We start from the raw sequence: 25274 nt of genomic DNA on the forward strand, positions 1-25274 counted from the left end.
AATCTGAGGGCCTCAGAAACTGTAGACATTTTTAAGAAAGACCTTAGGCTAGATATTTTTAGTCATGCTTTTACACTGAACAAAAATATAAACGCAACATGTAAAGTGTTGGTCCAATGTTTCATGAGCTGAAATAAAAGATCCCAGAAAAGTTTTACATGCACGAAAAGCATATTTCTCTCAATTGTTTTGCCCAAATTTGTTTACATCCCTGTTAGTGCGCATTTCTACTTTGCCAAAATAATCTACCTGACAGGTGTGGCATATCAAGAAATTGATTAAAAAGCATGATAATTACACATGTGCACCTTGTACTGGGGACAATAAAAGGCCCCTCCAACATGTGCAGTTTTGTCAGACAACACAATGCCACAGATGTCTCAAGTTTTGTTGGAGCGTGCAATTGGCATGCTGACTGCAGGAATGTCCATCAGAGCTTTTGCCAAATAATTTAATGTTAATTTCTCTACCATAAGCCGCATCCAACGTCGTTTTAGAGAATTTGGCAGTACGTCCAACCGGCCTCACAACCGCAGACCACGTGTATGGTGTCATGTGGGTGAGCGTTTTGCTGAGGTCAACATTGTGAACAGAGTGCCCAATGGTGGTGGTGGGGTTATGGTATGGGTAGGCATAAGCTACATACCACAAACACAACTATTTATTTGATCTCATTCTATATAAATAGAATACATTTGTCTCTTTATTGTATTCTTGTCTATCTTTATTTGTCATTTGTATAGAAAACTTGTGTTTGCCTTTTATTCTTTTATTTCTTTCAGCACTTTGAAATGCATCATCTGTAGACGTGCTACATACATAAAGATTGATTGATTGAAATGCGTGAGAGAGTATTTGACTCAGTGTATTTGAGTATTTTCAAATACTTTCCAAGTGTATTTCCAAATACATTCCAACTACTTGTTATTTTTTTTGAAAGAAAGGTTATCTGAATACATGTTTTGAAAAGTATTTTGAAAAGTAATTGAAATACCTGAAAAGTATTTGAACCCAGGTCTGAAGCTAACACACATTTACTGTACACAAACCATATATACCTAAGCAATGCACACACACAAATCCCGCCCTGACACAAATACCTTTTCCACCTCCACACACCCACACACACAGTCACATCCATCACCTCCATGGCTGTAGGTGTGTATCCCTGTCCGTTCTCCCCCGGGGGTGCAGGTGCTCGGTGCAGGGTGATGATGTCATCATCCTCTGGGGGCTTCCAGATGTACTGTTCCCCATTCCCCATGAATACCGTCTCCTGGTGGACACACAGAGAAGAGAGGTGAGGGCTCAGCTGGCAGCCTGGTCGCCAAGGCCCATATTCACTATTAGAGCCTCAATGGTAGGAGTGCTAATCTAGAATCAGTTGATTATATGGATCCTAGACCAGCACTCATACTCAGGGCCCAAATCGGTTATGGCTTTGACCAGCTCCTTTATAGTTGAGTATAGGCCTTGTAATTAACAACATCCGGTATAAATTCCAGCAAAATAACTCAATGAAACAACTGTTTTGCATACACACACGCAGGCAAACATAATCACACACACGCAGTAGATTATCTCTGGTAGGTAACCTCAGCTTTAGGTCCGGCCTGCAGATACATAGACAGTCGACACAGGATGCCCATGAAAAACAAACACTGAGTGTGTGTGTTCTCTTGTAAATGTTTATTCAGAGTCTTGTGGGAGTAGGAAGTGGCACGCTTGTCGGACAGGTAAACACAGTCCACACTGAACAGCAGAGAGTGGGAGGAGTGTGTGTGTGTGTGTGTATCAGTCCACACTGAACAGCAGAGAGTGGGAGGAGTGTTTGTGTTTGTGTGTATCAGTCCACAAACAGGTGGCTCTCATGTGACTATCTACACACATCCGTTCCACCACTGGTCTTGTAGGACAACGGTGAGGGACTGTGTTTGTAAAGAGGAATGACATGGTTGTTGAAATGTTTTGGGTTGTGCATATGGATCAAATTATGTTCTGGCATCAAATCATTTCTGTTCACACATTTGTAAGTGGACATTTAGAGTACTAGCAAATGTCTCCACATTTTACAGCAGACAATCTGTATGCAACTGGTTTAGTCTCCCCTCCACCAAATTACTGTGCCTCTTGTCTTTCTAGTTGGTATTTTTCATATAAATATAACTGATCACAACAAAAGACTACTGGCGATAGAGAGAGAGCAAAAGGTTTTGTAGGAAAATGAGATGGTTAATGAATCATTTGTGTTTCATATACACATGGCCCCCAGATCAAAGATCCTGCCCACGTGTATGTGTGTGTGTCTGTGTGTGTATGTGTCTGTGTGTGTGTGCATCTCAGAAGACAGCCCACACAGCACACAGTTGTCCAGAAATCAGACAGCAATCATAACCACAATCAGATGCTGCCATCAAATCAGATTTTCTTCTTCATCTGTGGATATTTTTTAACTCTTGGTCAATTAGTCAGATGTTTCTCAGCCTCAAGTGATAAAAAACATAAATCTTTATTTAGCTGAAAGAACTGTGACTTATATTATTTAAAATATTACTTAAAATATTACTTAAAAACTTAAAATATCCACCATTTATGGTTTCAGTGATTTATGAAAGTTTTTATGAGCAACATTAGTAAACGCAGTTAAAGTTCATTAAAGTTCCTGAGAAGTTTGTTAATTGAGCTTGTTAATACAATCTCATAGTTACAGGTTTAATTTATATTCTAAAAAACGATTGCACACACAAGAATACACACGACTTGGCAGCCAGCCAGGCTCTTGCTTAAACGGCCCCTCAGCTTCACGAGCCACTCACACAACATGTCCTCCACAGAGCAGGAGAAGGGCGGGGACGCAGGCTCACACACACACACACAACATGTCCTCCACAGAGCAGGAGAAGGGCGGGGACGCAGGCTCACACACACTCACACAACATGTCCTCCACAGAGCAGGAGAAGGGCGGGGACGCAGGCTCACACACACACACACAACATGTCCTCCACAGAGCAGGAGAAGGGCGGGGACGCAGGCTCACACACACTCACACAACATGTCCTCCACAGAGCAGGAGAAGGGCGGGGACGCAGGCGCACACACACACACACACACACACACACACTCACACAACATGTCCTCCACAGAGCAGGAGAAGGGCGGGGACGCAGGCTCACACACACTCACACAACATGTCCTCCACAGAGCAGGAGAAGGGCGGGGACGCAGGCTCACACACACACACACACACACAACATGTCCTCCACAGAGCAGGAGAAGGGCGGGGACGCAGGCTCACACACACACAACATGTCCTCCACAGAGCAGGAGAAGGGCGGGGACGCAGGCTCACGAACACACACACAACATGTCCTCCACAGAGCAGGAGAAGGGCGGGGACGCAGGCTCACACACACACACACAACATGTCCTCCACAGAGCAGGAGAAGGGAGGGGACGCAGGCTCACACACACACACACACTCGCACAACATGTCCTCCACAGAGCAGGAGAAGGGCGGGGACGCAGGCTCACACACACTCACACAACATGTCCTCCACAGAGCAGGAGAAGGGTGGGGACGCAGGCTCACACACACACACACACACAACATGTCCTCCACAGAGCAGGAGAAGGGCGGGGACGCAGGCTCACACACACACACACACACACACACACACACACACACACACACACACACACACACACACACACACACACACACACACACACACACACTCACAACATGTCCTCCACAGAGCAGGAGAAGGGCGGGGACGCAGGCTCACACACACACACTCACAACGTGTCCTCCACAGAGCAGGAGAAGGGCGGGGACGCAGGCTCACACACACACACACACAACATGTCCTCCACAGAGCAGGAGAAGGGCGGGGACGCAGGCTCACACACACACACACACACAACATGTCCTCCACAGAGCAGGAGAAGGGCGGGGACGCAGGCTCACACACACACACGTGCACGCGCACGTACACACTCACGCGCACACTGACACACACACACACACACACACACACACGCTATGGAGCACGTCCACACAGAGTACATAAGCATCAACATGACTACAAACAAGAGAACACGCTCACTGGCTTTCTCCAAAACACACACACTAAATAGACAAAAACAAGCTCTCTCTCAAGGACACACGAGAGATTGTGAGATGACACACATAATGCACACACAGTTGTATTTATATATATATACATATTCAGTACTGTCAAAAGTTTTGACACAGCTACTCATTCAAGGGTTTTTCTTTATTTTTACTATTTTCTATAATGTAGAATAATAGCGAATACATCAAAACTATGAAATAACACATATGGAATCACGTAGTAAACAGAAAAGTGCTAAACAAATCCAAATATATTTTAGATTCTTCAAATGCCGGCTCTCTATGGCAAGACGCATCATTCACCCAAGGTTTGTCAAAATTCGTCCAGTGCTGTCTGAGATATCGTGTGTGACTAACGTCCAAACTAACGGATGGATGGACACAGTTCCACAGTCCCCTCCCCTGATTTCATCATGGGGGACAATAAGTAGATCATAAACAAAATCACAGACCCACCGCTAAAATAACATCAATCTATCCAAACGTGTGACGGAGCAAATTACATTCACACACACACACACACACACACACACACACACACACACACACACACACACACACACACACACACACACACACACACACACACACACACACACACACACACACACACACACACACACACACACAGACAGTAAGTCAAAACAGGTAGGACTGCCAAAAAAGTTTGATCTTTATCCAATCATTGTCCCTCCATTTCCCTCCTTCAGTGCAGGCCCCAAATTGGCCTTGACTGTTTATAAACACTATTTCCAACAGGCTTATCTGATTAGAAAGTGATATCAAGCCCGGGGCACACTTAACAATGAGATTGAACCATGTCTGTGGGACATAGGCTAAAGAATGAAAGATGGATAGTTTGTCATCCCTTTAGACATAATCTGTGAGGACCTGACTTTTAGTAATGTTGACAGATACTGTAAGGCCATTCGAGGCTTTGCTCATGTGGCTGGAAATAGTGATTAAGATCAGGCCGGAACTACTCCTTACACACTGATCTAAGGCCAGTTTCACATGTTTCCTCCCAATGGTTAAGATTAGGATTGGTATTAGGGTGATCTGATGATCTGATAATTCAACCTGGATGGAGCGTATCTACCCAATTCAACTCAATTCAAAGGTCTTTATTGGCATGGAAAACATACTGTATGTTTACATTGCCAAAGCAAGTTCAATAAATAATAAACACAAGTGAAATAAACAATCAAAAATGAACAGTAAACATTATACTCTTCCTCTGAGCTCAAACACTGGGTAATGAGTAGAAAGAAGAACAATCTGTAGGACATAGTTCCCCCTGGTGGATAAATGGTAGAACTGACAGGTTAATATTGCTGCCATTCAGCATTTTTTAAACCTTTATTTAACTAGGCAAGTCAGTTAAGAACAAATTCTTATTTTCAATGATGGCCTAGGAACAGTGGGTTAACTGCCTTGTTCAGGCGTAGATCGAAAGATTTTCACCTTGTCAGCTCAGGGATTTGCTCTTGCAACCTTTTGGATACTAGACCAACACTCTAACCACTAGACTACCTGCTGCCCCTAAGCTCTAACCACTAGGCTACCTGCTGCCTCCACGCTCTAACCACTAGGCTACCTGCTGCCTCTACCCTCTAACCACTCGGCTACCTGCCGCCCCTACGCTCTAACCACTAGGCTACGTGCAGCCCCTACGCTCTAACCACTAGGCTACCTGCTGCCCCTACACTCTAACCACTAGGCTACCTGCTGCCTCTACGCTCTAACCACTAGGCTACCTGCTGCCTCTACGCTCTAACCACTAGGCTACCTGCTGCCTCTACGCTCTAACCACTAGGCTACCTGCTGCCCCTACGCTCTAACCACTAGGCTACCTGCTGCCTCTACGCTCTAACCACTAGGCTACCTGCCGCCCCTACGCTCTAACCACTAGGCTACCTGCCGCCCCTACGCTCTAACCACTAGGCTACCTGCCGCCCCTACGCTCTAACCACTAGGCTACCTGCTGCCTCTACGCTCTAACCACTCGACTACCTGCCGCCCCTACGCTCTAACCACTAGGCTACGTGCAGCCCCTACGCTCTAACCACTAGGCTACCTGCTGCCCCTACACTCTAACCACTAGGCTACCTGCTGCCTCTACGCTCTAACCCCTAGGCTACCTGCCGCCCCTACGCTCTAACCACTAGGCTACCTGCCGTCCCTACGCTCTAACCACTAGGCACCTGCCGCCCCTACGCTCTAACCACTAGGCTACCTGCTGCCTCTACGCTCTAACCACTAGGCTACCTGCCGCCCCTACGCTCTAACCACTAGGCTACCTGCCGTCCCTACGCTCTAACCACTAGGCTCCCTGCCGCCCCTACGCTCTAACCACTAGGCTACCTGCCGCCCCTACGCTCTAACCACTAGGCTACCTGCCGCCCCTACGCTCTAACCACTAGGCTACCTGCCGCCCCTACGCTCTAACCACTAGGCTACCTGCTGCCCCTACGCTCTAACCACTAGGCTACCTGCCGCCCCTACGCTCTAACCACTAGGCTACCTGCTGCCCCTACGCTCTAACCACTAGGCTACCTGCTGCCCCTACGCTCTAACCACTAGGCTACCTGCCGCCCCTACGCTCTAACCACTAGGCACCTGCCGCCCCTACGCTCTAACCACTAGGCTACCTGCTGCCTCTACGCTCTAACCACTAGGCTACCTGCCGCCCCTACGCTCTAACCACTAGGCTACCTGCCGTCCCTACGCTCTAACCACTAGGCTCCCTGCCGCCCCTACGCTCTAACCACTAGGCTACCTGCCGCCCCTACGCTCTAACCACTAGGCTACCTGCCGCCCCTACGCTCTAACCACTAGGCTACCTGCTGCCCCTACGCTCTAACCACTAGGCTACCTGCTGCCCCTACGCTCTAACCACTAGGCTACCTGCTGCCCCTACGCTCTAACCACTAGGCTACCTGCTGCCCCTACGCTCTAACCACTAGGCTACCTGCCGCCCCTACGCTCTAACCACTAGGCTACCTGCCGCCCCTACGCTCTAACCACTAGGCTACCTGCTGCCCCTACGCTCTAACCACTAGGCTACCTGCTGCCCCTACGCTCTAACCACTAGGCTACCTGCTGCCCCTACGCTCTAACCACTAGGCTACCTGCTGCCTCTACGCTCTAACCACTAGGCTACCTGCTGCCCCTATCTGTACAAGCTGGTGAAGAATTACACCATATATACAGAATCTCTGTCCATAAGTGCCCTACTGGGGAAGTACCTTCGGGAAGACGTGCAGGTGGAATGGCTCCAGCTGTTTCCGTGGAACCTCCTGGCTGCGGGGCAGCAGAGGGGGCGGGGCAGAGGGTGACTCTCCCACACTTGATTGGACACTTGATTGGTCATCTGACTCTGTGTTCCCTATCTCGTTCTTCGATGCCTTGTTCACCTTAATACATTTAATTTAATTAGAAACGAGTACAAATTCATATCAAATTCATATAATGTTCCAGAGCTCCATTGGAAAGCAGTTGTAAAAACACTGTTTACCTTCTTGACCTTCCGGATGGAGGCGTACTCTGCCGTTACTGGGTCCTGAATGGCCAGGGAGGGAAGGGAGGACAAGAGCGAGCCGCTAGATCCGTTAACACCGTTAGCACCATTGGGCCCCTTCCCTCCTCCTCTACCAAGAGTGCTACAGCCATTAACAGCCCCTCTGCCGTTCCCTCTGCCCTTCCCCTATCAGATACACATAGATACACACACAAACACACAGAAGTGAAAGGTCCTTGTTATTCCGCTGGACCAACCAAAAAAAAGCGAAATAACAGAAATAACAGTCATTTTTACAGTGTGTTCACAATATCAAGTGTCTTCAATGATGCCTTGATGTCAACACTTCTATTGGGTAGCTTTCATAGCATAAATACGCACATTCCCATTCCCATTCCCGTTTCGGACCACGTTGGTGCGGGTCCCATTGGGGCTCTGTGAAGCCCTTAGTGTTGCCGGGGTGTTGGCCGACGTGGGAGGGGGAGCGGGGGGCACCGTGTCTGCCTCTCGAACCCCTACAACCTCATACAGCCCATCATCAAGGCAACGGACGGGTGAGTTCCGGATTCCCACCTCAGTGTAGGTGTGGTCTCTGACCCCGTCTCCTCCTCCCCCTCGAATGTCTCCCCCCTCGGGGTCTCCCTTCCCCACTGGTCTGTTGGGGATCTGGGGAAGCTGGCGGACCAGGGGTGGGCGGAGGTCAGACGTGGAGCGACGGCTATGGAGGAGGAGCAGGTCCATACTGGCTGGACGATTCTTACCCCCACCTAGAGCGAGTGAGAAGGAGGGGGACCTTTATTATCCCGTCATTGTTACATAGTTTCCATCTCTGCTATGTACCGCCAGTTTTCAAATTATTGGCAGTTGATTGTTAGTATTGTTACTTACTGTTGCCGTTACAAGGCAGGCGGTTGATCTCATGCAGCCTGGTGTCAGATTTACTCATGGAACTGTTCTTGGGCTGACGGAGAGCACCCTGCAGAGAGAGAGAGGAGAGAGAGAGGAGAGAGAGAGGAGAGAGAGAGAGAGAGTGAGAGAGAGAGAGAGAGAGAGAGAGAGAGAGAGAGAGAGAGGAGAGAGAGAGAGAGAGAGAGAGAGAGAGAGAGAGAGAGAGAGAGAGAGAGAGAGAGAGAGAGAGAGAGAGAGAGAGAGAGAGAGAGAGAGAGAGAGGAGAGAGAGAGGAGAGAGTGTGTGAGAGAGAGAGGAGAGAGAGAGAGAGAGAGAGAGATAGAGAGAGAGAGGAGAGAGAGTGTGAGAGAGAGAGAGGAGAGAGAGAGATGAGAGAGAGAGAGGAGAGAGAGACGCGAGAGAGAGAGAGAGAGAGAGAGATAGAGAGAGAGAGAAGAGAGAGAGGAGAGAGAGGAGAGAGAGAGAGAGAGAGGAGAGAGAGAGAGAGAGGAGAGAGGGAGAGTGAGAGAGAGATAGAGATAGAGAGGAGAGAGAGGAGAGAGGAGAGAGAGAGATAGAGAGAGAGAGGAGAGAGAGGAGAGAGAGAGAGAGTGAGAGAGAGACAGCAAGAGAGAGAGAGAGAGAGAGATAGAGAGAGAGAGAGAGAGAGAGAGAGAGAGAGAGAGAGGAGAGAGATAGAGAGAGAGAGAGAGAGGAGAGGGAGAGAGAGAGTGAGAGAGAGACAGCAAGAGAGAGAGAGAGAGAGAGAGAGACAGCGAGAGAGAGAGAGAGAGAGAGAGAGAGAGAGAGAGAGAGAGAGAGAGAGAGAGAGAGAGAGAGAGAGAGAGAGAGAGAGAGAGAGAGAGAGGAGAGAGAGAGAGAGTGTGAGAGAGAGACAGCAAGAGAGAGAGAGAGAGAGAGAGAGAGAGAGAGAGAGAGGGAGAGAGAGAGATAGAGAGAGAGAGAGAGAGGAGAGAGGGGAGAGAGAGAGATAGAGAGAGAGAGGAGAGAGAGGAGAGAGAGAGAGAGAGAGAGAGAGAGAGAGACAGCAAGAGAGAGAGAGAGAGAGAGAGCGAGAGAGAGAGAGAGAGAGAGAGAGAGAGAGACAGCGAGAGAGAGAGAGAGAGAGAGAGAGAGAGAGAGAGAGACAGCAAGAGAGAGAGAGAGCGAGAGACAGCGAGAGAGAGAGAGAGAGAGAGACAGAGAGAGAGAGAGAGAGAGAGAGAGAGAGAGAGAGAGAGAGACAGCAAGAGATAGAGAGAGGGAGAGAGACAGAGAGAGAGAGAGAGAGACAGCGAGAGAGGGAGAGAGACAGCGAGAGAGAGAGAGAGAGAGAGAGGGAGAGAGAGAGGGGGAAGATAGAAACAGAGATAGGTACATAGAGGACTGGTCAGTTGGATGTACTGGTCATCTACAGGGTGGTTCTAGATGTGTTTGAAATAACTGTTGTTTGGTTCCCACCCTCTGCTAAAAATAAGGGTGAAAAGTATTTAAACTTTTATGCTGGGTGGTGGAGTGAGCACTCAAAGTCATGTGACAGGAAATAGGAATGCAATTTATTGAGAGGGTCGATAACAAATAACGGTGAAGGGATTGTGGTAGGTCTGAAACACACAACAGAAAACATACACATGAAATGAGGACTTAGAAGGGGTGAGGAAAAGAGAAGGGGGCTGCGTGGGAAGTGACGATAACTCACCATTTCTACTGAGGTACCCTTCTCTCCATTGGACACAGGATGTTTGGTCTTGTTTTTCCTTGGGACACGAAGTAACAGTGATTACTACTATGTCATTATTAACCCTGTCTCTGCTGAGTTTCACTCAGAGCTGAGAAGTAAACATTCCTTCATGGTTGAACACATTTCCACACGTTAATATTGGTGCTCTGGGAACGTTCTGTAACCATGGGGGACTGTTGATTTCAGTTCAGCGAAGATGAAGGAGAGGAGATGCACATGTGCACCTACAGTACACACTTGCAGAGTCCACTTAGTACCATTGAGATGCCCCGGGGACTCAGGGGTCTCTCTCTTCAGCCCACGACACATCACCCCTCTCTAGACACCTCTCAGCTCTGTCTACCCTTGGGGAACAGTGGGCAGGTGTCTACACCTCCACATCCCACAGGACTGTCACACTATAACAACACATTGGAGGCAGGAGTTTGGCACAAGAAAAATAAATAGTTTACCAAACTAAAAAGAGTAAAGAGGAGACTTAACATTGAGCTACTGTACATCTCTATGTCTGGTCACAGTGCATATCCCCTGGCAACAAAGCCACTGAGGGTTGAGTGTCATTAGTCCCTGAAGGTTCTGTAAGAACCACACCGTACTGTGTTCCATTGCTTTTGTCTAGCGAGAGGGAGCCCTGTTCCCTAGACTGTGGATGTGCCCTGCCCTCTCTACTGTCCTAGGAAGAGCATTTCATCTGATCTGACAATACAAACCATTAACATTCATCACACATTCTCTTCTCAGGACGCACGGAGGGTGGGATGGGGGGGGGGGAAAGGGAGGGAGGAGGGACAGACATTGTGAGGTGGAAGACAGAGTGTGAGATGGGAGAGATAAATAAAAGAGGAGATTAGGAAGAGGTAGAGAGAGGGATAAGAGAGAGAGAAAAAGCGATTGGGAGAGAGAGAGAGAAATCTGTGAGATGTGTCAAATGTGTTGGCAGTGACCTCTCACCTCTGGCAGCCCACACAGACCACCACGATGAAGATTGTGACCACGAAGGCTGACGCCGCAGCAATGGCCCCTAGCATTAGCATCTTACGGTATGGGTCGTCCGTCCCAGAGGCCATAACACACACACGAAGACACACACACACTCAGACACACACTCACAGACAGAGGGTGCTCAGGAAAACCTGCAGAGGAGGGGTTGGGAAAAGAAAGAAAAACTATGTTTAGGATCTTCTTTGTTTTCGCTATTTTTACTTTTGACAGGCCTCATGTATTACTGGTTAAATAAAGGATGTGTTTTTGATATGAGGTTTTTGATATGAGGAGGTTTTTGAAAGTGTGATACGATTACAACCCCGGAAATCTGTGAGAAAGTAAGAGAGTTTGAGAGGGTGAGACAGATACTGTATCAACAGTGGTGAACGGAAACAGTGTCGCAGAGAGCTCGGTGAGCGGAGGGGTATGTGTGCTTGAGCGTCTGTCTGTGATTCCGGTTTCTATTTCGGGCTCACTACCACAAGTGCATGTTCACAAATAGAAAACGGAGAAACATGCTGCAATGTGCTCTACATAGAGCATAATTTTTGGACAGGAGATTACATATTTTCACCTACACTACACTCCCTCTCTCCATAACCCAAAGCATATACATTAAGCCAGCTACCATCCCACAGATACGTGTAGGATTTCATCCATGTTACTACCTGTTTTCTTAAACTAGTCATTGTATTCTCGTGTAGTGAGTGATATTCTCATATAGGTTGAACAAAAATACACATGATGAATCCCCAAATAGTATAACCAGTTGATACCATGAGACAAATCTTTCTGGCCATCAGAGTGCTTCATTTCATTTTCTGGCACAATATGTTTGTTTTCTGTCTCAATAAGAAGTAGAGTGATTGCTTTGCAATGTTTTGGTGTAGTGGCCTACATCCTGACAAGTCTAACACACTTCATCAGACACTTATTTATGACACACACACACACACACACATATATTCTGTAAACAGTACAGCTCTGTTCCCCGGGTGCCGAAGACGTGAATGTCGATTAAGGCAGCCCCCTGCACCTCTCTGATTCAGTGGCGTTGGGTTATATGGGGAAGACGTGAATGTCGATTAAGGCAGCCCCCTGCACCTCTCTGATTCAGTGGCGTTGGGTTATATGGGGAAGACGTGAATGTCGATTAAGGCAGCCCCCTGCACCTCTCTGATTCAGTGGCGTTGGGTTATATGGGGAAGACGTGAATGTCGATTAAGGCAGCCCCCTGCACCTCTCTGATTCAGTGGCGTTGGGTTATATGGGGAAGACTTGAATGTCGATTAAGGCAGCCCCCTGCACCTCTCTGATTCAGTGGCGTTGGGTTATATGGGGAAGACGTGAATGTCGATTAAGGCAGCCCCCTGCACCTCTCTGATTCAGTGGCGTTGGGTTATATGGGGAAGACGTGAATGTCGATTAAGGCAGCCCCTGCACCTCTCTGATTCAGTGGCGTTGGGTTATATGGGGAAGACGTGAATGTCGATTAAGGCAGCCCCCTGCACCTCTCTGATTCAGTGGCGTTGGGTTATATGGGGAAGACGTGAATGTCGATTAAGGCAGCCCCTGCACCTCTCTGATTCAGTGGCGTTGGGTTATATGGGGAAGACGTGAATGTCGATTAAGGCAGCCCCCTGCACCTCTCTGATTCAGTGGCGTTGGATTATATGGGGAAGACGTGAATGTCGATTAAGGCAGCCCCCTGCACCTCTCTGATTCAGTGGCGTTGGGTTATATGGGGAAGACGTGAATGTCGATTAAGGCAGCCCCCTGCACCTCTCTGATTCAGTGGCGTTGGGTTATATGGGGAAGACGTGAATGTCGATTAAGGCAGCCCCCTGCACCTCTCTGATTCAGTGGGGTTATATGGGGAAGACGTGAATGTCGATTAAGGCAGCCCCCTGCACCTCTCTGATTCAGTGGCGTTGGGTTATATGGGGAAGACGTGAATGTCGATTAAGGCAGCCCCCTACACCTCTCTGATTCAGTGGCGTTGGGTTATATGGGGAAGACGTGAATGTCGATTAAGGCGGCCCCCTGCACCTCTCTGATTCAGTGGCGTTGGGTTATATGGGGAAGATGTGAATGTCGATTAAGGCAGCCCCCTGCACCTCTCTGATTCAGTGGGGTTATATGGGAAGACATGAATGTCGATTAAGGCAGCCCCCTGCACCTCTCTGATTCAGTGGCGTTGGGTTATATGGGGAAGACGTGAATGTCGATACAGGCAGCCCCCTGCACCTCTCTGATTCAGTGGCGTTGGGTTATATGGGGAAGACGTGAATGTCGATTAAGGCAGCCCCCTGCACCTCTCTGATTCAGTGGCGTTGGATTATATGGGGAAGACGTGAATGTCGATTAAGGCAGCCCCCTGCACCTCTCTGATTCAGTGGCGTTGGGTTATATGGGGAAGACGTGAATGTCGATTAAGGCAGCCCCCTGCACCTCTCTGATTCAGTGGCGTTGGGTTATATGGGGAAGACGTGAATGTCGATTAAGGCAGCCCCCTGCACCTCTCTGATTCAGTGGCGTTGGGTTATATGGGGAAGACGTGAATGTCGATTAAGGCAGCCCCCTGCACCTCTCTGATTCAGTGGGGTTATATGGGGAAGACGTGAATGTCGATTAAGGCAGCCCCTGCACCTCTCTGATTCAGTGGCGTTGGGTTATATGGGGAAGACGTGAATGTCGATTAAGGCAGCCCCCTACACCTCTCTGATTCAGTGGCGTTGGGTTATATGGGGAAGACGTGAATGTCGATTAAGGCAGCCCCCTGCACCTCTCTGATTCAGTGGCGTTGGGTTATATGGGGAAGACGTGAATGTCGATTAAGGCAGCCCCCTGCACCTCTCTGATTCAGTGGGGTTATATGGGGAAGACGTGAATGTCGATTAAGGCAGCCCCCTGCACCTCTCTGATTCAGTGGGGTTATATGGGGAAGACGTGAATGTCGATTAAGGCAGCCCCTGCACCTCTCTGATTCAGTGGCGTTGGGTTATATGGGGAAGACGTGAATGTCGATTAAGGCAGCCCCCTACACCTCTCTGATTCAGTGGTGTTGGGTTATATGGGGAAGACGTAAATGTCGATTAAGGCAGCCCCCTGCACCTCTCTGATTCAGTGGCGTTGGGTTATATGGGGAAGACGTGAATGTCGATTAAGGCAGCCCCCTGCACCTCTCTGATTCAGTGGGGTAATATGGGGAAGACGTGAATGTCGATTAAGGCAGCCCCCTGCACCTCTCTGATTCAGTGGCGTTGGGTTATATGGGGAAGACGTGAATGTCGATTAAGGCAGCCCCCTGCACCTCTCTGATTCAGTGGCGTTGGGTTATATGGGGAAGACGTGAATGTCGATTAAGGCAGCCCCCTGCACCTCTCTGATTCAGTGGCGTTGGGTTATATGGGGAAGACGTGAATGTCGATTAAGGCAGCCCCCTGCACCTCTCTGATTCAGTGGCGTTGGGATATATGGGGAAGACGTGAATGTCGATTAAGGCAGCTCCCTGCACCTCTCTGATTCAGTGGGGTTATATGGGGAAGACGTGAATGTCGATTAAGGCAGCCCCCTGCACCTCTCTGATTCAGTGGCGTTGGGTTATATGGGGAAGACGTGAATGTCGATTAAGGCAGCCCCCTGCACCTCTCTGATTCAGTGGCGTTGGGTTACATGGGGAAGACGTGAATGTCGATTAAGGCAGCCCCCTGCACCTCTCTGATTCAGTGGCGTTGGGTTATATGGGGAAGACGTGAATGTCGATACAGGCAGCCCCCTGCACCTCTCTGATTCAGTGGCGTTCGGTTATATGGGGAAGACGTGAATGTCGATTAAGGCAGCCCCCTGCACCTCTCTGATTCAGTGGCGTTGGGTTATATGGGGAAGACGTGAATGTCGATTAAGGCAGCCCCCTGCACCTCTCTGATTCAGTGGGGTTATATGGGGAAGACGTGAATGTCGATTAAGGCAGCCCGCTGCACCTCTCTGATTCAGTGGCGTTGGGTTATATGGGGAAGACGTGAATGTCGATTAAGGCAGCCCCCTGCACCTCTCTGATTCAGTGGCGTTGGGTTAAATGGGGAAGACGTGAATGTCGATTAAGGCAGCCCCTGCACCTCTCTGATTCAGTGGCGTTGGGTTATATGGGGAAGACGTGAATGTCGATTAAGGCAGCCCCCTGCACCTCTCTGATTCAGTGGCGTTGGGTTATATGGGGAAGACGTGAATGTCGATTAAGGCAGCCCCCTGCACCTCTCTGATTCAGTGGCGTTGGGTTATATGGGGAAGACGTGAATGTCGATTAAGGCAGCCCCTGCACCTCTCTGATTCAGTGGCGTTGGGTTATATGGGGAAGACGTGAATGTCGATTAAGGCAGCCCCTGCACCTCTCTGATTCAGTGGGGTTATATGGGGAAGACGTGAATGTCGATTAAGGCAGCCCCTGCACCTCTCTGATTCAGTGGCGTTGGGTTATATGGGGAAGACGTGAATGTCGATTAAGGCAGCCCCTACACCTCTCTGATTCAGTGGCGTTGGGTTATATGGGGAAGACGTGAATGTCGATTAAGGCAGCCCCCTGCACCTCTCTGATTCAGTGGCGTTGGGTTATATGGGGAAGACGTGAATGTCGATTAAGGCAGCCCCCTGCACCTCTCTGATTCAGTGGCGTTGGGTTATATGGGGAAGACGTGAATGTCGATTAAGGCAGCCCCTGCACCTCTCTGATTCAGTGGCGTTGGGTTATATGGGGAAGACGTGAATGTCGATTAAGGCAGCCCCCTGCACCTCTCTGATTCAGTGGCGTTGGGTTATATGGGGAAGACGTGAATGTCGATTAAGGCAGCCCCTGCACCTCTCTGATTCAGTGGCGTTGGGTTATATGGGGAAGACGTGAATGTCGATTAAGGCAGCCCCCTGCACCTCTCTGATTCAGTGGGGTTATATGGGGAAGACGTGAATGTCGATTAAGGCAGCCCCCTGCACCTCTCTGATTCAGTGGCGTTGGGTTATATGGGGAAGACGTGAATGTCGATTAAGGCAGCCCCCTGCACCTCTCTGATTCAGTGGCGTTGGGTTATATGGGGAAAACACATTTCAGTTGAAGGCGTTCAGTTATATAACTGTCTAGTTATCCCCTTTCCCTTTCTATTTCTGGTGAAAAAGCCAACCCTCATCTGTATGTTGATCCTGATACTCCGTGGCCAGTGTGTTGTAGAGGTAATCAGTACTGTATGGTGATCCTGATACTCCTTGGCCAGGGTGTTGTAGCAGTAATCAGTACTGTATGGTGACCCTGATACTCCTTGGTCAGGGTGTTGTAGAGGTAATCAGTACTGTATGGTGACCCTGATACTCCTTGGCCAGGGTGTTGTAGAGGTAATCAGTCCTGTATGGTGACCCTGATACTCCTTGGCCAGGGTGTTGTAGAGGTAATCAGTACTGTATGGTGACCCTGATACTCCTTGGCCAGGGTGTTGTAGAGGTAATCAGTACTGTATGGTGACCCTGATACTCCTTGGCCAGGGTGTTGTAGAGGAAATCAGTACTGTATGGTGATCCTGATACTCCTTGGCCAGGGTGTTGAAGAGGTAATCAGTACTGTATGGTGACCCTGATACTCCGTGGCCAGGGTGTTGTAGAGGTAATCAGTACTGTATGGTGACCCTGATACTCCTTGGCCAGGGTGTTGTAGAGGTAATCAGTACTGTATGGTGACCCTGATACTCCGTGGCCAGGGTGTTGTAGAGGTAATCAGTACTGTATGGTGACCCTGATACTCCTTGGCCAGGGTGTTGTAGAGGTAATCAGTCCTGTATGGTGACCCTGATACTCCTTGGCCAGGGTGTTGTAGAGGTAATCAGTACTGTATGGTGACCCTGATACTCCTTGGCCAGGGTGTTGTAGAGGTAATCAGTCCTGTATGGTGACCCTGATACTCCTTGGCCAGGGTGTTGTAGAGGTAATCAGTACTGTATGGTGACCCTGATACTCCTTGGCCAGGGTGTTGTAGCAGTAATCAGTACTGTATGGTGACCCTGATACTCCTTGGCCAGGGTGTTGTAGCAGTAATCAGTACTGTATGGTGACCCTGATACTCCTTGGCCAGGGTGTTGTAGAGGTAATCAGTACTGTATGGTGACCCTGATACTCCTTGGCCAGGGTGTTGTAGAGGTAATCAGTCCTGTATGGTGACCCTGATACTCCTTGGCCAGGGTGTTGTAGAGGTAATCAGTACTGTATGGTGACCCTGATACTCCTTGGCCAGGGTGTTGTAGAGGTAATCAGTACTGTATGGTGACCCTGATACTCCTTGGCCAGGGTGTTGTAGAGGTAATCAGTACTGTATGGTGACCCTGATACTCCTTGGCCAGGGTGTTGTAGAGCTAATCAGTACTGTATGGTGACCCTGATACTCCTTGGCCAGGGTGTTGTAGAGGTAATCAGTACTTTATGGTGACCCTGATACTCCTTGGCCAGGGTGTTGTAGAGGTAATCAGTACTGTATGGTGACCCTGATACTCCTTGGCCAGGGTGTTGTAGAGGTAATCAGTCCTGTATGGTGACCCTGATACTCCTTGGCCAGGGTGTTGTAGAGGTAATCAGTACTGTATGGTGACCCTGATACTCCTTGGCCAGGGTGTTGTAGAGCTAATCAGTACTGTATGGTGACCCTGATACTCCTTGGCCAGGGTGTTGTAGAGGTAATCAGTCCTGTATGGTGACCCTGATACTCCTTGGCCAGGGTGTTGTAGAGGTAATCAGTCCTGTATGGTGACCCTGATACACCTTGGCCAGGGTGTTGTAGAGGTAATCAGTACTGTATGGTGACCCTGATACTCCTTGGCCAGGGTGTTGTAGAGGTAATCAGTCCTGTATGGTGACCCTGATACACCTTGGCCAGGGTGTTGTAGAGGTAATCAGTACTGTATGGTGACCCTGATACTCCTTGGCCAGGGTGTTGTAGAGGTAATCAGTACTGTATGGTGACCCTGATACTCCTTGGCCAGGGTGTTGTAGAGCTAATCAGTACTGTATGGTGACCCTGATACTCCTTGGCCAGGGTGTTGTAGAGGTAATCAGTCCTGTATGGTGACCCTGATACTCCTTGGCCAGGGTGTTGTAGAGGTAATCAGTCCTGTATGGTGACCCTGATACACCTTGGCCAGGGTGTTGTAGAGGTAATCAGTACTGTATGGTGACCCTGATACTCCTTGGCCAGGGTGTTGTAGAGGTAATCAGTCCTGTATGGTGACCCTGATACACCTTGGCCAGGGTGTTGTAGAGGTAATCAGTACTGTATGGTGACCCTGATACTCCTTGGCCAGGGTGTTGTAGAGGTAATCAGTCCTGTATGGTGACCCTGATACTCCTTGGCCAGGGTGTTGTAGAGGTAATCAGTACTGTATGGTGACCCTGATACTCCTTGGCCAGGGTGTTGTAGAGGTAATGCCCTATTTCTCCAATGAAATTAAAACCCACGCAAAGCTGGACAATCCGCTTGCCTGTTTCATGTTGATAACTTACACTGTTTTCAGCAAATACACGCACGCACACAAACTCATACACACTCACACACACAGTCAGTGAAAGTGACGTGACCAAACCACTGGATTAGTAGGAAAGCTGAACACCAGGGACATGAATGACAAAAGAGCAGTCAGCAAAAAGAGGTCAGAGAGAGAGAGACAGAGAGGGAGAGAGCGGGGGAGAGATAGAGAAACGCCGACAGACAGACAGACAGACAGACAGACAGACAGACAGACAGACAGACAGACAGACAGACAGACAGACAGACAGAAAGAGAGACAGAAAGAGAGAGAGAGAGAGAAAAATTCCAGAATACACCATATTATCTACAGTGTATCTAATATATCTATAGTGTATGTAACATCATCTACAGTGTATGTAATATTGTATACAGTGTATGTAATATCATCTACAGTGTATGTAATATTGTATACAGTGTATGTAATATCATCTACAGTGTATGTAATATCATCTACAGTGTATGTAATATCATCTACAGTGTATGTAATATCATCTACAGTGTATATGGTTTTCTGTTTCTCTGTGATAAAACTGCATCTCTTTTCCTACCTCTTCCCTCACACTCTTTTCATCTCTCTCTCCCTCCCACTCTTTCTGCATGACCCTGCACAGCAAATGAATTAGCACTTAGGAAAGCCCCTATGGAAAAGACAGAAAGACATACCCAGTGCTGGAGAAGCTGCTGAAAACAGTTATCGAGATAGATTTTTTACATTCTTTGTCATTTAGCAGACGCTCATATCCAGAGGGATTACAGCAGTGACTGCATACACTTCCGTTATGGTCCCCTGTGGGACCCACAACCCTGGATTTCTCCTGCTCTACCAACTGATCTACATGGGACCAATATGGGTGGGGGAGAGAGGGGAGAGGGGAGAGAGGGAGAGAGAGAGAGAGGGAGAGAGGGAGAGGGAGAGGGAGAGGGAGAGAGAGAGAGAGGGAGAGGGAGAGAGAGACGGAGAGGGAGACGGAGATGGAGACGGAGAGGGAGAGGGAGGGAGAGAGAGAGGGAGAGGGAGAGAGAGAAAGAGAGACAGAGGGAGACGGAGAGGGAGAGAGAGAGGGAGGGAGAGACAGAGAGCGTGAAAAATGGATGGGAAGGAGAGATGATGGGGGAGAGAGAGGGAGGGAGAGACAGAGAGCGTGAAAATGGATGGGAAGGAGAGATGATGGGGGAGAGAGAGGGAGGGAGAGAGAGGGGAGAGAGAGAAAGAGACAGAGGGAGACGGAGAGGGAGAGAGAGAGGGAGGGAGAGACAGAGAGCGTGAAAAATGGATGGGAAGGAGAGATGATGGGGGAGAGAGAGGGAGGGAGAGACAGAGAGCGTGAAAAATGGATGGGAAGGAGAGATGATGGGGGAGAGAGAGGGAGGTCACTGGCAGCTGTTCCCCCGTCTTTGTCAGTTTCTTGTAAAATATTACATGGAGAAACGCAGGTATCATTTCAGCTTCCCCACAAGAACAATCATCTGAATAACATAAAACACAGTAGGCTTGGGTGATATACCGTACACTGTGTATTTCAAAATACTGGCGGTATGATTTTCAATACTCGAAGGGGCTGTGGGGGTACGTGCTACGCCACTGATTATAACTGTAGGGTAAGTATAACTATAAGAAATCTAAAATGTGTCAAATAAATGATATCCAGCTCAGTTCTCCAGCTATGCATTTGGTTTGCTAACTTGCTAGCTAAGTGGCTAAATGTCAAGAGCAAGCTTCTTGGTTCCAGCAGAGACATTACATCCCCTCCTGGATCAAGATCCCTGTTACCTATATTTATTTTTTTAAATAGCGCCCCTTTTTTATACCCAGGTATGGTACAGAAGCGGTAGGACCGCCTAACCCTACAACACACAGCATCTCACTATGTTATCCACATACACACACACACTGTGTTTGTTCCCTCTGATCTAAAGGATTGTTCTGTTGTCAGTCAGATAGAGAAGGAAACCGTTCTGTGTTCTGGAGGATTTCACATGTTACAGGACATGTGGATATACTGTAGCTTACTGGGCATCCTGTACTATACTGTACTGTAATCCTGCTTTCGTTTGGGTAAATGTTTCAACATTTGATTTATATTTAGTTTTAACAAGGATTATAATTAGGAGGAGGAGGTGGAGGACAGTTGTGAAGATGATGAAAGTGATGCTTCTGCGGATGATGATGGTGATGACGATGAAGACTATGACTCAGACCTAGAGCTGAGAACACCTTGAGAGGAAGTGTTTCTCCGGAAACTCAGAACAGCAGAAATGCAAAAGCATAGAGCCAAGACATGAGATAGCTGCATTCAGCAGCAGTGTAACAGAACAAACACAGCTACAAGTTAGGGCTTCCTCTACGAGCTTCCTTTGACAAACAAGACCAGAGCTAGAACACAACACAACTCAAGATGACGTACAGACCTTATGATTCTTTTAAACCTTTATTTAACTGGGCAAGTCAGTTCAGAACAAATTCTTATTTATAATTAGGGCCTACCCCGGCCAAACCCGGACAACGCTGGGCCCATTGTACACCACCCTATGGGACTCCCAATCACAGTCAGTTATGATACTGCCTGGATTCAAACCAGGGACTGTAGTGACATCTCTCGCACTGAGATGCAGTGCCTTGGATCGCTGCGCCGCTCAGGAGCCCAGATGATGCATGACGCATTGCCGATGAGCCCTGTTGAACATTCTTATAGCTCCCTATATAGTTCATGAAGGAAAGGACAGGGACTGATGAGTTTCCTACATCAGTGTTGATCAGAAAATGGCTTCATATTTGCAGGTGTTATTCTGTGATGTCCAAAGCCCTCTGATGATCTGAATGTACCTGTGGTGTTGCCTGTCAATGACCACTACGAAACAGCAGGAGGCAGGGGAGAGTTGACAGGGAGTGACAGGTGGAAATTCCAGTCACTTCACTGACAGTCTTCTCCATTCAAAACATTCTGTCAGTCACTGTCAGCCCAGACCTTGAAAGTGAAGCTGTATTAGTTTAGGTCAATGGGAACGAACTGTGAGACATAAAGGTCTGACTGTTATCTTGTGATCCCTGTGAGGAAAACCCTTTAACATCATCAGCATTCTTGTTTATTTTCTTTTTTATTTCACCTTTATTTAACCAGGTAGGCTAGTTGAGAACAGGTTCTCATTTACAACTGCGACCTGGCCAAGATAAAGCAAAGCAGTGTGACACACACAACAACACAGAGTTACACATGGAATAAACAAACATACAGTCAATAATACAGTAGAAAAAAAGTAAATATACAGCATGTGCAAATTAGATAGGATATGGGAGATAAGGAAATAAATAGGCCATAGTGGCAAAGTATTTACAATATAGCAATTAAACACGAGTGATAGATGTGCAAGTAGAGATACTGGGGTGAAAAGGAGCAAGTTAAAAAATAAATACAGTATGGGGATGAGGTAGTTGGATGGGCTATTTACAGATGGGCTATGTACAGGTGCAGTGATCTGTGAGCTGCTCTGACAGCTGGTGATTAAAGTTAGTGCGGGAGATATGAGTCTCCAGCTTCAGTGATTTTTGCAGTTCGTTCCAGTCATTGGCAGCAGAGAACTGTAAGGAAAGACGGCCAAAGGAGGAATTGGAATTGGTGACCAGTGAAATATACCTGCAGGAGTGCATGCTACAGGTGGGTGATGCTCTGGTGAGAGGTGAGCTGAGACAAGGTGGGGCTTTACCGAGCAAAGACTTTTAGATGACCTGGAGCAAGTGGGTTTGGCGACGAATATGAAGCGAGGGCCAGCCCACGAGAGCGTACAGGTCGCTGTGGTGGGTAGTATATGGGGCTTTGGTAACAAAACGGAGGGCACTGTAATAGACTGCATCCAATTTATTGAGTAGGGTATTGGAGGTTATTTTGTAAATTAAATCGCCGAAGTCGAGTATCGGTAGGATGTCAGTGTTACGAGGGTGTGTTTGGCAGCGTGAGGGAAGGAGGCTTTGTGGAGAAATAGGAAGCCGATTATAGATTTAACTTTGGATTGGAGATGTTTGATGTGAGTCTGGAAGGAGAGTTTACAGTCTAACCAGACACCTAGGTATTTGTAGTTGTCCACATATTCTAAGTCAGAGCCGTCCAGAGTAGTGATTTTGGACAGGCGGGCAGGTGTAGGCAGCGATCGGTTGAAGAGCATGCATTTAGTTTTACTTGCATTTAAGAGCAATTAGAGGCCACGGAAGGAGAGTTGTATGGCATTGAAGCTCGTCTGGAGGTTAGTTAACACAGTGCCCAAAGAAGGGCCAGAAGTATACAGAATGGTGTCGTCTGCGTAAAGGTGGATCAGAGACTCACCAGCAGCAAGAGCAACATCATTGATGTATACAGAGAAGAGAGTCAGTCCAAGAATTGAACCCTGTGGCACCCCCCATAGAGACTGCAAGAGGCCCGGACAAAAGGCCCTCTGTTTTGACACACTGAACTCTATCAGATAAGCAGTTGGTGCACCAGGCTAGGCAATCATTTGAGAAACCAAGACTATCGAGTCTGCTGATGAGGATGTGGTGATTGACAGAGTCGAAAGCCTTGGCCAGGACAATGAATACGGCTGCACAGTATTGTTTCTTATCGATGGCGGTTAAGATATCGTTTAGGACCTTGAGCGTGGCTGAGATGCACCCATGACCAGCTCTGAAACCAGATTGCATAGTGGAGAAGGTATGGTGGGATTCGAAATGGTCGGTAATCTGTTTATTGCCTTGGCTTAGAAAGGCAGAGTAGGATAGATATAGGTCTGTAGCAGTTTGGGTCAAGAGTGTCCCCCCCTTTGAAGAGGGGGATGACCGCAGCTGCTTTCCAATCTTTGGGGAGCTCAGACGACATGAAAGAGAGGTTGAACAGGCTAGTTATAGGGGTGGCAACAATTTTGGCAGATAACTTTAGAAAGAGAGGGTCCAGGTTGTCTAGCCCGGCTGATTTGTAGGGGTCCAGATTTTGCAGCTCTTTTAGAACATCAGCTGACTGGATTTGGGTGAAGGAGAAATGGGGGAGGCTTGGGCGAGTTGCTGTGGGGGGTGCAGGGCTGTTGATCGGGGTAGGGGTAGCCAGGTGGAAAGCATGCCATAGTAGCCATAGTGGATTTATCGGTGGTGACAGTGTTTCCTATCTTCATTGCAGTGGACAGCTGGTAGGAGGTGTTCTTATTGTCCATGGACTTTACAGTGTCCCAGAACATTTTTGAGTTTGTGTTGCAGGAAGCAAATTTCTGTTTGAAAAAAATAGCCTTGGCTTTCCTAACTGCCTGTGTATATTGGTTTCTAGCTTCCCGGAAAAGTTGCATATCACGGGGGCTGTTCCATGCTAATGCAGAACACCATATGATGTTTTTGTGTTGGTTAAGGGCGGTCAGGTCTGGAGAGAACCAAGGGCTATATCTGTTCCTGGTTCTACATTTCTTGAATGGGGCATGCTTATATAAGATGGTGAGGAAGGCATTTAAAAAAAATAACCAGGCATCCTCTACTGACGGGATGAGATCAATATCCTTCCAGGATACCCGGGCCAGGTCGATTAGAAAGGCCTGCTCGCTGAAGTGTTTCAGGGAGCGTTTGACAGTGATGAGTGGAGGTCATTTGACCGCTGACCCATTACGGATGCAGGCAATGAGGCAGTGATCGCTGAGATCTTGGTTGAAAACAGCAGAGGTGTATTGAGAGGGCAAGTTGGTTAGGATGATATCTATGAGGGTGCCCGTGTTTACAGCTTTGGGGTGGTACCTGGTAGGTTCATTGATATTTTGTGTAAGATTGAGGGCATAAAGCTTAGATTGTAGGATGGCTGGGGTGTTAAGCATGTTCCAGTTTAGGTCACCTAGCAGCACGAGCTCTGAAGATAGATGGGGTGCAATCAGTTCACATATGGTGTCCAGAGCACAGCTGGGGGCAGAGGGAGGTCTATAGCAGGCGGCATCAGTGAGAGACTTGTTTTTAGAGAGGTAGAAATTAACATTAAAAGTAGAAGTTCAAATTGTTTGGGTACAGACCTGGATAGTAGGACAGAACTCTGCAGGCTATCTTTGCAGTAGATTGCAACACCACCTTCTTTGGCCGTTCTATCTTGTCTGAAAATGTTGTAGTTAGGGATGAACATTTCTGAATTTTTGGTGGTCTTCCTAAGCCAGGATTCAGACACGGCTAGAACATCCGGGTTGGCAGAGTGTGCTAAAGCAGTGAATAAAACAAACTTGGGGAGAAGGCTTCTAATGTTAACATGCATGAAACCAAGGCTATTACGGTTACAGAAGTCATCAAAAGAGAGCACCTGGGGAATAGGAGTGGAGCTAGGCACTGCAGGGCCTGGATTCACCTCTACATCACCAGAGGAACAGAGGAGGAGTAGGATAAGGGTACGGCTAAAAGCTATGAGAATTGGTTGTCTAGAACGTCTGGAACAGAGAGTAAATTGAGGTTTCTGGGGGCAATAAAATAGCTTC

At 48.1% G+C, this 25274-nt stretch overlaps 1 protein-coding gene across 1 annotated transcript in view; it reads right to left on the reverse strand.

The window, feature by feature from the left end:
- Nucleotides 1-25274, reverse strand: part of LOC135527890 (uncharacterized) — a 108970-nt gene that overhangs the window by 20179 nt on the left and 63517 nt on the right. The window contains exons 2-8 of the mRNA XM_064956523.1: nt 11237-11418; nt 10244-10301; nt 8545-8632; nt 8038-8423; nt 7654-7842; nt 7385-7552; nt 1145-1276 (exon numbers count right to left, since the gene is read on the reverse strand). Coding sequence (XP_064812595.1) covers nt 1145-1276; nt 7385-7552; nt 7654-7842; nt 8038-8423; nt 8545-8632; nt 10244-10301; nt 11237-11352 — 1137 coding nt within the window. The 5' untranslated portion in view covers nt 11353-11418. The remainder of the gene's footprint in view (nt 1-1144; nt 1277-7384; nt 7553-7653; nt 7843-8037; nt 8424-8544; nt 8633-10243; nt 10302-11236; nt 11419-25274) is intronic.

The sequence above is a fragment of the Oncorhynchus masou genome, chromosome 33 (genome assembly GCF_036934945.1).
Source record: "Oncorhynchus masou masou isolate Uvic2021 chromosome 33, UVic_Omas_1.1, whole genome shotgun sequence".
NCBI classification, from domain to species: domain Eukaryota; kingdom Metazoa; phylum Chordata; class Actinopteri; order Salmoniformes; family Salmonidae; genus Oncorhynchus; species Oncorhynchus masou.